Source organism: Wyeomyia smithii, chromosome 3 (genome assembly GCF_029784165.1).
Source record: "Wyeomyia smithii strain HCP4-BCI-WySm-NY-G18 chromosome 3, ASM2978416v1, whole genome shotgun sequence".
Classification (NCBI taxonomy): domain Eukaryota; kingdom Metazoa; phylum Arthropoda; class Insecta; order Diptera; family Culicidae; genus Wyeomyia; species Wyeomyia smithii.
Window position 1 is genome coordinate 100,829,704 of NC_073696.1, and position 14,204 is coordinate 100,843,907.

Below are 14,204 nucleotides of genomic sequence, written 5' to 3' on the forward strand. Positions count from 1 at the left end.
ACCTTAATCTTTGTATTAGGCAACACCAGCGCCGGCCGCATCCGAATGCAGGTCAAAGAAGGAATTTGTATAGGAAAATGTTGACGTGATACTCGCTTATTGGAAGCCGAGAACACCTCTGCACTTCCACGAGGAATCACTGGGATGTTGGAGAAAGGGCAAGGTACACAGCAGGGTTCGTTTTGGTAAACGATGCGCTAGTTTCGGGTGTCGGGTTCTTTAGAACAAGTATCGCGCGAACAAGTTCATTATATCCGCCACGATATTCATAATGCGATTCGAACTTATTCAGTTTGACAATGTAACACCGCAACAATAAATCGTACGCGAGAATACTAGACCTTTGATCAAATTGGGACAACTTCAAATGATATGGTATCTCCTCGTAAGGTGATCCTCTTTTCCTCTTTACACCGAAATCAAGGGCGCGTTGTTGATCTATCTTTAGATAATTCATGAGGATGTATCGACGGATGTACATTCATGAGGATGTATCGACGCGGAGTCTAGGGGTTCGTTCAACCGGACATTTCTACCTAACAAATCGACCAACGACGTTTCTCGTATACACTTTGTCTGCTCTAAAAAAAACGATACGATCCCGCGAAAAACACACCTGAAAAACAGAATATAACAATGGTGCGCGCTTATTACGAAAACGAACCATGAGTTTATTTCTTGCCAAACGGTCCGCGATGTAGCCTTTGCTATTCGTAGCCATCAGCTATTTGTCAATCCCGAGTACTTTCGAAGAAACGACTGCACGTCGGCCGACGCGATTCTTTAGAGGGTATACATTGTGTTTTCGTTAATCGCGATATTTATCGACCGGACAAAATCTTCGGTTAAACAGTCACAGTGAGACATGAACAAGTATCTGGGAATAGCCCTCGAAATCACTATATTCTAAAAACGTTCATATAAGTAAAATGCTCCTGAGCCGGAAACGCAGTTTACATCGAAGCACTATGCACGACCGCTCTATTCCCTCCTACCGACACAGAAACTCGGGGACACGACTTTTCACGCCGATTCTATCTTAGTTGTCGATGCGAATGTTGCCCATTAAATAAAAAAAAAAATGGCAAAGTTTCATGCATGCAAAGCCTTAATAATTTAAAAATGCAAATTTCCATATTGACCAATATATGGTCTTAAGTTTGTTAACAAAATGCCGACCTAGTCATGTTTGGAACATTGTATACAAAACATAAACAGCCCAAAAGCTAGAAAAATCGGAAAAGTGAAGCATAAGATTTCATGTATTATCACTGCACCATACTCCCAGCTTCCATAAACCACACCATTGCTCTCGAGGTGAGAACATGTTTGCTCATAAAACCCTACTTGAAGCCTGACCGTGCATAACCGTGGTAGATGACGGATTCAAAGTACACTATGCGTCATATTGGCTCATTACTAAGTTGAGCTACCCATTACCTAATAATGGGTGTGATACTGTTGGAAAGATAGAAAAATGGCAAAGCTTGGTGCATCTAAAACATTAAGTGCAAACATCAGGTGTAGATGTACATACTAATCAAAAGTCTTGAAATTATTGACAGGACCAAACCAATCATGATTATTTCAGGCTGACTAAATAATCCTCGAAAGTCAAACTCGACTACATTGAATTTTCTATTTCCTGTCATGCGAGAGTCAGTGCGTTTAAAAATTCATGGCACACGACACATCAGTAAATACAACTTAATTAATCTATTCTACCATAATTTCTAATAAACAACACTATTACACAAAACCACACGAAAAAAGTCTCCAGAAAAACACCTTAATTGCACTCTGTTTTCTATTTGGACAATCGAAACTGTAACAGTTAAACATTCAAAACGGCCACAATCAAAACGGCACGCTACGTCGTTCCTCAAACTGGCAACTACGTGGTATCCGGTGGATCATCACATGATGTAAACCATATTTGAACGCGGACCAATTAGGAAAAAAAATAAAATTCCAAAAGCGAATCGTGTATGTCGTATCGAGCCCGTTGATAAGTTAACCTACCTCACCTGACGATTCTCATTGCTTTTACTTATGGGAGAAAAAAGTAAAACATTTCAAGACTCATCGCGCAAACGAAAAAAAAACCCTACTCGCAGCCGAAAAGCTACCACACCTCGTGCACCCAACAGATCACACATTCAAGCTTCTGCCAAACTCCAAAGCCCGCTTAAAACCACTACACACATAGCCTTACATTCATGAAATGTTTGATACAAAAAACATATACTCATCTGTTTTAGTTTGGTTATGCCTATGCCAGCGAAACAAACGCCGACTAGCACAGCGCAACGCTATTCTCTCCGCTCTCCAGGAAGTGCCGTTCTCTTCGTTCACACCACCATATGCACTCCATTATCGCACGTTAATAATGAACCGCTTGTTAGCGCGACGCACGAAGTAGGCACTCACACTCACGCAACCTAACTGGCCTAACAATTTTCAATTTGATTTCGTGGATAAATTTTAACTTCCACGCATAGAACAATGTGTTTTTCACAAAACCTCCACTTTTCTCACTTAAACAAAGCATCACAGATCACAACTGTACACTTTTTAGCAAGTTTGGCCCCTCATTTCACTTATAAATCAATAACTTTAACGGATTGCTTTCGGGGCACGTATTATCGGTTAGTCGTGTTGCCAGCTCCTCTCCTATGTCTAGAAGAGCAGCTCCAGTGGAATAACCTTCAGATTTATTAGTACGAATCTTATTAGTTACTCTAAGTAACTAATGATTAGTCGAACGCCCATGGCGAAATCCAAACTGCTCATTTGCATAAATTGAATTTTCATCATCATTCTATTTAGAATCATTCTTTCAAAAAGTTTGCTTATAGAAAAGAGTAAACTAATTGGACGATAACTTTATGCTTCAGCTGGATTTTTTTCAGGTTTTAAAATTGGAGAATCTATTTGTTTTTCTTTTGATTAGGAGGTTACGGTGATAATTTGAACTACAAAAGGTATTTTGTCTTCGAATAGTCACCAAGTCATTGAAAGGTGCGGTTACTTTTTTCTGATAAATGTATAGTGACCCGCCTTTTCGATGCTTCGTTAGCATTTCTGATCATTTACAAAGCATTTGTGCGCACTAAGAGCGCTTATTTGCTAGGCCTCTCGACACTCGCAGATCCGCTTTAACCTGATCAAGCCACCTAGCACGTTGGGCTCCTCTGTTTCTGGTGCCGGTAGAGTCATTGAAGACACCCGATTTTCCCGCACTGTCGTATCCTCGCGATATGTCCGGCCCCATCGCAGTCTCCGACCATCGTCAGGTGCACAAGAGGAATCTCTCCAAGTAGTCTCCTGGCAGCTCGTGACTCACACGCCACCGCCACTCTCTGTTTTCGGTTTGTACTCCACCAAGTCCGTAGAGTCCATAGAGAACTACTGGTTTAATTGGGGTTTTGTACATCGTCAGTTTCGTGCAGCGCCATGTAGCAGCGCGTGCTTGTGTGAAGCCCGCTGAATACTGCCCTACGAATTCTTTTGCTGGATGAGGAAGACGGCGGAACAGAATTTGGGAGAGGACTTCGTCAATGCCGCATTGATCAACGTTATGTCAACGTTTTTCATAGATGGGGCATACAACTCCTTCCAGTCATTCCTTCGGTAGTCTCTCTTCCTTCCAAATCCTAGCAATTACACAGTGGAGTGCCGTTGCTAGTGTCTCTTGGCCGTGTTTGTCGAGCTCTGCCGGTAGTTTGTCCGTTTGATCTCCAGGATATCAAGAACCGGGACACTGTAGGTACTCCAAGGTTAGCTTCCATTCCGCCTCCTTCCGTTGCTCCGCTATTGAGGTGCTTGTTGAATAACTGCTTTCACCTGTCGACCACCTCGCGCTCTCTTGTAATCATATCTACATATCTGGACTCGGTCTATAGTCTTTGAGATTGGTTTACTTGCTCGTAAAACTTGCGCATGTTTTTAATCCAAAACAATTTCTTTAACTTTTTACGATCTCTGTCCTCCTGTTGGCGCTTCTTTCTCCTCAGAATCGTGGTCTGCTCATTTCGAATACATCGATATTCGGTCGCATTCGTTCTTTTGTGTGATCGCTTGCTGGCATTTCCCGTCAAACTAGCCATTTTCTCGACTTGATGTTACTTGACCTGGTTGCGGTCTCTCCGAAGGCCGTGCGTAGCTTGCGTGCGTAATTCTCGTTAGCCGTTTTTTTGGCCGAGGAGGAAGGTTTTGTCGATTTGTTTTTCGGTGGTCAGGTCATCTCCAGGTGGCTTTGTAGATGTCTTTGCGTGGAAAAAAGGAGCTAATCACCAGGCCTCGGAATACTGCGAAAATGCTGTATCGTTGGTCGTTGGTGTTCGTGTCGGTGTGGAGGTTGTGAGGCCCTATCACTTTCCTATCTGGGTGACCCGGATAACGATCTTGATGTCCCGTGGCGAGTAGCTGTCGTATATTGCCTCCAACTGCGCGTAGAACGACTCCATCTCGTCATCAAGTTTACCTTCGTGCGGGTAGTGTACGTTGATGATGCTGTAGTTAAAGAAACGGCCTTTAATCCTCAACAAACACATCCTTTCGTTGATCGCCGCGATACTGATTCTTGCCCAGCACACGAAACCCCGTTCCCAGATCGTTGGTTCCTCTACCGCTCTGGTATAACTGGGCCTTGCAGTCACAGACTCTCCACAATTTCTTACCTTTGCGACACACCTCCTGCGGAGCTACGATGCCCCTCTCTCCGCTAACAAAATTTAGCGACTTGTAGTTTTAGGTACCGAGTTTCCATTGGTTTCCGTTTTTCGTAGCCTAGGTCCGTGCCGAATGATCCGAGTTAAATTTTCTTGATTGTTCGTAGTGTAATTGTTTAGATAGGTTGTCTTACCAGGTAGGTTACGTTATCGAGTCTCGTGCTGGGCCTGCCATCTTGGTAATAGCGTTCCGGGTCAGACGCTGTTTTGAGCCGCCCTTACCTTAGGAAATAGACGCTCAGAACGGTTGGGACCTCCCTCCCCCTTCCAACTCACCATACGTCCGAGGTCCCACCAAGGGTTTGTTTACCATGATCTTCGCTTGGTTACTTCTATCCTGGTCGGTACCAAGAGGAGGTAGAGATAGGAGTGGCTAGGCAAGATGCTACGGATCACAATGGGTTCTATTTAATGCCTGTAAGTACATTAATTACTGATAATACGGTAACCAGCCATTTACCAATAACATGTTGTCATTTACCAGCCATTAACCAATAACGTGTTGGCACTTGAATTTCGTCAATAAACGAACTTTATCGTGTTAATGCGAAAAGATATTTTAAGAGAACAATATTTTTTCTAACAAATTTTCATTTCGATATAATATTTTTTTTAATTTAAAAATGTATAAATATATTTTTCTGTAGCAAGATAGTTGGACGTAGCAAGATATTTGTACGAAACTGTCTGCTGATATGTCATAGTCCACAGATTATTTTTTTTTCAAGAGTAACGTTTGAAGTGGCTGTATTGGATAGTTCAATCAATTAATTTAAATAAAAAAACATAATGATATTTGATAAATCCGATGAAAATGGCAGGAACGAAAAACTTATGAAAATATATTTATTCATTATAATAGGCAAAATTTGCTCAAACATTATTTTTTCTAGGTGCCAGAAAGTTTCTTTGAAAAAGAGTATTCTACGTAACTTTCAGTATAAAGTGTATGATTTACTTTCAAATAGATTGTTGTTGAAAAAGGTTAGTGGAAAATGTAATTTTGTGGAATGCTGAAACTTCCTGAAAATTCCAAGCAGTATTTGTTTGATGTTTTTTGTCAACTTTTGTTGAAAATGACCGCGGTTATGATTTTTTTTCTTCATCTATGGTTATGTTATCATAATTATGTTATCTTAGCAGAATTTTGCGATATTAGGCAAAATGTCTTCTCTTGTAGAAAAACCTAATATGTTCTTCAATATCCACGATTAAATTTATACATAAGACTGTAAAAATCCTAAGCGTCGACTCGGACAGCGCTACGATCAAGATTCTTTTCATTTCCTGCTAAAATTAAATCACGATATATATATACACTTTTACTCTCGCACAAAAAGATGCATTTTGATAGTCTACTCAAATTGTTGATGTTTTCTGTTTGCAGCTGCGATGCGCAGCATTTCACGACATTCATTCCACCAACTAATGGGCACTTGAGAATTTTGATCTGTCTAATGGGCTCAATTTTTCGCTTGTTTGTTTATCTAACGCTCGTTTTCTTGCTCATTTTGTGATAATTACGCAAAAACATTCAACAAGCTCCCGTCTGGCTCCAATTGTGAGCACAAGGTTTACGCTAGTGTCACTAAGCTAGACGATGAAGCTGTTTAATGTTGTGTAATACATACCGCTGACGGAGTGATTTATTTTGTTTTATTTTGTGCGTTGATGAAAACTATTTCACATATTCTGCTTTGAGTAGATTATTTAACTGAACCTTTTCTCTTCACTGTTCTATTTTCTATTAGGTTATCTCTTGACCCGCGTTGAAGGAAAAATCGGCTCCCCGGAGAAACCACTGTCGGACCTGGGACTGATATCGTATCGCTCTTACTGGAAGGATGTGTTACTTGCGTATCTCTGCTCGCGAACTGGAACGACTCTCAGTATAAAAGACATTTCGCAGGTGAGTTTCCTAAGGCTGAACTCACTGATAATTATTAACTCTTGAACGATTGTCGCACGTACTTGTTCAAGCAGAAAAAAAAATCAAAACCGCTTGATCAGAAAAGAAGTTAGCCCCGAGCAAATTTTACGCACTCTGTTTTATGAAACTGAAATGTCTTCGTAAAAAATATGAAATATGTTATCGATTGACAACTCGCGTTTGAACATGTATTTTTTAAACTTGCGTAGCAACCGATTGAAGCGTGCCAGCCAGGCATCTAAGGTGTATTTTATGGAACTTTCATCGATGACATGATAGTGTGAGCCACAGCGTTGGTAGAACATAAATAAAGTTAAAAGCAAAATTGTAGTCTTACAAAACTGGCTGGCATGCTAATGATAGGCATTTGTTGATTTTTTGTCATCAATATTTGAGCCTGATAGCTGCACTCGACAAGATCCCACGACGGCGGGCTGCAAACAGCGGATGAAATGAAGTCCTTTCCCGATCGTAATTTTGAATTTTCGCGTGATTAATGGATGTTTCGTGGCGACCGCTTGCGTCGGTTCGTGGACGTAGTCCTTTCTTTTCTTTTTGACAATAAGGAACCCGAAGCACTGCTGTGGTTGTAAACTTTAGTTATCAGGGTCGGTCGTAAAAAGTAATGCCAAAATTATTGGTGTCTTAATATGAGCAAGTTATTAGCGAATTTCGCACAGGGTGGCACCGGATAATTGGCAGATGGCTCCACAACGCAGAGACGTTCGCTCGGATCCGGGGTCGTTGACAGGTGCCGCTGGTATACTTGCCTGGGACACTTTGTGCTTAAATTATTCCTGGTGATTGCGGTGTGAAGATGATGTGTTGCCGATATCGGTCTGACAGGCGAAATTGTTAACGGGTAAAAAATTCAATAAGTCAAGCACATCGTTTACTGGTTATGAGTGTTGATACAGTTGTTTATAGCATGGCCGCTGCTAAGTTGCAAGGGTAAAAAAATAGCTAAGTAAACATGCTCGACTATCTGAAATCGTGTTCGAATGTTTCGAGGCACGGTGAGATTAAAAGTTTTCAACCTTTTACATGGTTTTCTTGTATAATCGACCCTATCTTGGGAAGTTTGCAGATAAATATAGATAGGTTTTTTTTTAAATTTATTTTAAACCTAATAGAGGAAGCAGTTTTTTTTTCGTCTGCAACAATAATTGTCAATAATTTTAACATTAATTATCAATTGCTGCAAATCACACAACAGTGTAATCATTTAAGGGTCCATTTATCTTAATGATCTTTGCATATGTTTCGAGACGGCTGAAAAAGATAAGAAACCTTCGACGCATAACTAAGCTAACCATCATCAGCACATTCATGCCGTATGTGCTAAAATCGCTCTGAATACCTCCTTGTCAGCATATTATCGCATTTTGCATGCCGCCTGGGGCATCTTATGACAATCTAAATTAGAGCACCAGCAAAAGCGAGGCAGAAAAATATAATAAGCATCATTAAATGTTGTCGCGTTCCAGCAGAACTGGATCCTCCCGATTCTTCTTATTTGCCTGGTATTCTGTCGACGAATGTGGCTAAGAAGCAGCAGAAAACCTTGAACACCGGCCCCAGCAGTGCAATGATCAGAACATTGGCACATGTCCGCTCGAACCGTCGTGCTTCAAGTGATTATCTGGGCACCGAACATAGAGACTGTTTGATGATATTTGATTTTTACTTTTGCAGGTGACTCCTTTTTTTGCAGAATCTAAGTTTATCGATATTGATTGTATAGTTGTCATGAAAAATCAGTTTTAACTCAAAAAAAAAAAAAACAGAAAAATAAATAAAGCAACGCGATGTGAAACGATTTTGCTAACGAACGAAAGTATATCTGATTATAATCCCGATGTCCTTGTAAGGTAAACGAAGCAAATCCAACCATGTTTTTGTTTTGTATATCTAATTGATGTCTTTGTTAGAGGTCGTTAGAGGACTAAGGTCGCTTTTTATGCGTTTTTTTACCCGTTTTTTTAGGCGGCTTTTTTTACGCTGATTCCGGAATTTACGCGGTTTTGTTTTAACGCGGATTCCGGAGTTTACGCGGTTTTTTTACGCGGATTCTGGAATTCACGCGGTTTTTTTTACGTGGATTCCGGAATTTACGCGGTATTGTTTTTTGCTCGGATTTCGGTTTATCTTCACTCTGATTGCAAAATTAACGCAGGTTTTTTCACGCGGACTCCGGAATTTATGCGGTTTTTTTTACGCGGATTCCGGAATTTGCGCGGTTTAGTGTATTACAGAATGTTCCCCAAAACAAAGTATTTTTTCGTAAAAAACTGAAAATGACATGTTTCAGCGAGTTTTAATTGATTTTTTTTAAAGAATTTCAATAAGTTTTTCTCATGGAAAACACGCTTAGCCTTGGGGCTAATAGCGGTCTCTATCAACTAGGTTATAGTTGAGAGAATTCGTTATCGATATTGCTTTTGGCACATTTTGCATGTACAACGATACACCGTGCCCCAGTGCTGAGTAGGATAAGTACAACGATACACCGTGCCCCAGTGCTGAGTAGGATAAGTACAACGATACACCGTGCCCCAGTGCTGAGTCGAGAAAATTTCCAGCTTGAAAAGTTCCTTGACTCGATCGGGAATCGAACCCGATGTGACAACCGTGTGGGAGAGTTAGCCGACTGACATCGCTAACCACAGAGCCACGGGGTCCACAAAACAATCATTTATCTACAATGCTGTTTAATGTTATTAACGGTAAAAGTAAAAAATTGTTGAGAAAATCAAGCAACCATAAACTCATGTCCATTATTCGGAACTGAGTCGGGTCCACACCGCTTATTTTTGGAACAAAATCGAAGTTGCTCAAAAAGCCTCGATTGAATAAAAAAATGTGTTTAGGAAAAAAAGGATTGCGTACACTCAAATACGATAATTTACATTTGAATGTGTTAAGTATTTGCCAGTAGAAACATCTACACAAAAGTTTTCTGTTTGTAATCTTCTTAACGTGTGATAAGGTATGCTTATTGCCTATAAATATCAACCTTGCAAACATGCGCCCGAAGCGCACTCGAAGCTGGCTTCCGGCCATTGCTACGCGCACCCCAGTGCAAAACGGACCCAAGTGCAAACATAATTGTTCATTATATCCCATAACATTTTCGGTTTATATCGGCTCTCCAGCAGATAAACTCGCACTCTCCAGGACAGAAGCTTTCAGGAGGCAGGCACCACTCAAGATCCAGCCGGCACTCGTGTATTAAATAATAACGTGCACTCCAGGGAATGGTTACCTCTTTCGGTTGATCTTTCCTCGTCGGGAGATTCGGAATCCCTTACTCTTGCGCTATCTTGATTAATATTATATACCTTCACTTGCTAACCTCACCAAAAACTTTTATGATTTCAGGAAATGGCTATCAATTCGTACGATATCGTCAGCACACTCCAGGCTCTTGGTATGATGAAGTACTGGAAGGGTAAACATATAATACTGAAGAAGCAGGTGAGCAATTTTGGCCGTTTTCGTTTTGCGTTATTCCATTTCGATTCCTATAGGTATCCGCACTCTCCTCTATGGATCTGGTGTTTCGTTTCCCCGCTCGGGCTATTTTTATACGCGCCTGTTCAGCGGCAGGTATCAATTTCACTCGGCATTGCGCGAGGTCCTAATCGTAACCGCCATCGGCTGACCGTTCGTCAGCAATATGTGGCGTGTTTCGATTCGGATCACTTATCGCGTCTTCTGTCGGTACACCGGATCGGACGTTCGACAATGTCGATACCAATGCGGGATAGCTGGCAACAAAAAAAAGAACGTATAGTTCGATCTTTTTTAATTTCCGCAGCTTTTATACTCGGATATTCAACTTTGGATCCTATACAACGCTCGTGCGAGTTAGATATTTACTGAGTTTCGCAGTACTTATTTCGAGCATAAAAAATTTATCATAGACAAACATGATTTTCAAATGCAAACAGAGAATCGTTATGCTGGTTATGCATTAGGTTCCAATACCTATTTTTGACCTAATTTATAGCGCATAATTGTCGTAATTCATTAGCCCATTGAAACACCCGAGCAGTGCATGATTTACAATATTTACTTCCCTTATTAACAGTTCCTATCATCCGATCATCTCGCTGAAGATTTCCGAGTTCCGGAAGCCCCTTTTTCATTTTTATTACTTTATTACGGAATGAAATTATGAACTAAGTTGCAACTGAGCTGCACCGTAGACTTTTGAGTTAAATTGACCACAAGAATAAAATTTATGCCAAACGCTATTTGTGAATTAATGAGCCTTGCGGCTGCTTCCCGGATCAAATGCATCAAAGACAGAACAACCAACCAGCAGAGCGATCAAGTTCAAGTGCCACATAGTGGAATAGAAAAAAACCGTTAATCTTCAGCACTTTGTATGAGTGTTTGATTCACGGTTTTCCTATTTCTACATCGTGTGTTTAAAGTATGTGCTTGGTCGCAATAATAATCACATTGATACGCAGATGATTATACCAACTAACTAATTTCATGTTGAAGGCACAGCGACGAACTACCAATCTGTCAATGAAAGCAACTATCTGATCAACTTACATACATGGTTTATTCGTAGCCGCAGCTACTAGAGGTGGTTAGTTGGGTGACCTATTTTCATCTGTAATATTTCCTTGTAACTTGTTTCAAACATGTTATCTTATCGTGGTATTTAATTATTCTACAGAAACTCTTTTGATTATGTGGGAAATAAAGTGAATCTATATTTAATTCACAAGCGTAGTTGTGCAGTTCACATGTTGTTTAAAATTGAATAATGAGTGATCACACATCGATACATAACAAATACTAAAATTCAATTTTCAGATTATGGAGAAGAGCAGAAGAGAGAACGGATTCGCAATATTTGAAAAAGAAGAAGGCAATGTCACTAAAAGCGAGGAGTCAAATTGACGCAGACTTTCTTTCTAGGGTTAAGAGCACAACACAACTACTTGTCGTTTTGTAGTAGTCTAATTTCAAAACAACCGTTTCTCAAGGATACTATCGTCTTTTCAAACGTTCTCATGAGAATTTTCATTCTCGGATTCTAGCCTTCCTTTTTTTTACAATTTTTAAAACTATTTGGGCCTTTTTGGTTATTTAAGGCATTTGGAACAGTTTTCAAGTTTGATTTTGAATCACAGGCTTAATTTTGATTCAATTATTAGTTTTGACATTGGTGCGTTTTTAGTATTTCAAGGCTTAAGGTTGATACAAGCCTAGTGACAGTGATGAGAGTGTCGTCAAAAGGCAAGCCAAACAATTTCAAACAATGCTAAAGTGTTATTTTTAAACATTCATTTGAATGCAAGTTACAAACATCGCAACTTGCATTCACATTTTCATTAATAATACACTAAGGTCGCTTTTTACGCGGCTTTTTTTAACGCGGATTCCGGAACTTACGCGAATTCCGGAATTTACGCGGTATTTTCTTTTGCGCGGATTTCGGTTTCACTTCACTCGGATTGCAGAATAAACGCGGGTCTTTTTACGTGGATTCTGCAATTTACGCGGTTTTTTACGCAGATTCCGAAATTTACGCGTTTTTGTTTTACGCGGATTCTGTTTTTTTACGCGGATTTTGGAATTTACGTGTTTTTTCACGCGGCACGTATTTCCCGCGTAAAAAGCGACTTTAGTGCATTCCTTTTTTCTGCTCAGGGCTAAGGGCTAACTAAATATTTTTCACAGGTGGAGGGATTTTGCACGAAGATTTATTTTCACTTTTGAATTATTATTCCATTCATTTTGCTGTCAAAGAATGAGTTGTGTTAAGTTTATCGTAACCTTCAAGAAAAAAAAAATTGAAACCTAATCTACAATCAGGTTTTTCCTCATTATGTGGAAAGTGCTGAGTGAATATTAACCGCTCACTTCTTGGCCACCATGAGCGCTGCGTGTAGCAACTTTTTTGCATCACACTCATTGTTCCTGCTTTGTGCTATGTTTCTGCTGCTCGCAGAAAAACTAATACACTTGCTGTTTACAGCACAGCTGAGTAAAACAAGAGCGGTAATTCACTCTAGTTTAGATAAATTTCATTGCATTCGAAGAGTAAACATGCGTGACGGGTGGCTAGTTTTTTTTTCCAGTTTCGAGATGTAGAGTAGATAACGCAATCTACTTTTCTACCTAGGTGCTCTCCATAGCAAAAGCACTGCGCGGTGAGTTATGTGGTTATTGAGCATAATGTCTTTTCGTGTGAGAAAGTGAGAAATAACCTGCATGCCGTGTCTAATGATAACGGCCATCGGTGCGTAAACTTTGCGGCCTCCCGTGGTATGGTAGTCCGAAGTACCTTCTTCCCCCGCAAAGGTATCCACAAATCCACCTGGAGATCACCCGACCAACAGACAGAGAACCAAATCGACCACGTTTTAATCGACGGCAGGTTTTTCTCCGACATCATCAACGTTCGCACCTACCGCAGTGCGAATATAGATTCGGACCACTACCTAGTAGCTGTGTGCATGCGCTTAAAACTATCGACGGTGTATAACACCCGCCGAAGTCGAACGCCGCGACCAAATATTGAGCAACTGCGGGACGCCGAGGCTGCACAGGAATACGCGCAGCAGCTGGAGGCAGTGCTACCTACGGAAGAGCAGCTTGGCGCAGCTACCCTTGAAGATGGCTGGAAAAGCATCCGATCCGCCATAGGTAACACTGCAGTAGCGCTACTAGGTACAAGGGCCCCGAATCATAGAAATGACTGGTTTGACGGCGAATGCAAACGGTTAGTCGAGGAGAAGAATGCAGCACGGGCGAAAATGCTGCAACACCGTACGAGAGCGAACGTGGAACGATACCGACAGGCACGGAAGAGCCAAAACTCAGTCCTCCGAAGGAAGAAGCGCCAGCAAGAGGACCGAGATCGCGTGGCGATGGAAGAGCTGTACCAAGCTAACGACATTCGGAAGTTCTACGAGAAGCTGAACAGCTCCCGCAAAGGCTTTGTGCCGCAAGCCGATATGTGCAGGAGCTTATACGGCAACCTCCTAACAGACGAGTGTGAGGTGATCGAAAGGTGGAGGCAGCACTTCGACGACATTTTAACGGCAATGTAGTAGAGCGCGAGGACGGTATGGCAATTGATCTTGGTGCACGAGCAGAAGACATCAGAATTCCAGCCCCCTGACGCGGTTGGTCAAAGCGACGATGGATCGAGTGATGTGTGTAGTTCGAGTTTCGGGGGCGCTCCCGAGACCCTTCGAAACCCGAAGAGGTCTAAGGCAAGGTGATGGTCTCTCGTGCCTACTGTTTAACATTGCCCTGGAAGGTGTCATTAGAAGAGCGGGGAATAACACGAGTGGCACGATATTCCAAAAGTCGGTTCAACTGTTTGGTTTCGCCGACGATATTGACATTGTGGCTAGGACCTTTGTGAAGATGGCGGATACGTACATCGGACTAAAGGCTGAAGCCAAACAGCCAAACGGATTGGACTGGTCATCAATGCATCGAAGACGAAGTACAGGAAGGGGTTCACGAGAGGACAGTGCTAACCTCCCACCTTGAGTTCGAAT

The 14,204-nt window shown here is 41.3% G+C and overlaps 1 protein-coding gene across 2 annotated transcripts in view; it reads left to right on the top strand.

The window, feature by feature from the left end:
* LOC129730153 (histone acetyltransferase KAT7) overlaps positions 1–14,204 on the top strand; it is a 177,071-nt gene that overhangs the window by 136,782 nt on the left and 26,085 nt on the right. Inside the window, exons 7-8 of one of the 2 annotated variants that reach the window (XM_055689246.1) lie at positions 6,485–6,642; positions 10,045–10,140. In XM_055689246.1, coding sequence (XP_055545221.1) covers positions 6,485–6,642; positions 10,045–10,140 — 254 coding nt within the window. Of the gene's footprint in view, positions 1–6,484; positions 6,643–10,044; positions 10,141–14,204 lie in introns of those variants that run through there. The other variant, XM_055689248.1, reaches the window with a different exon arrangement.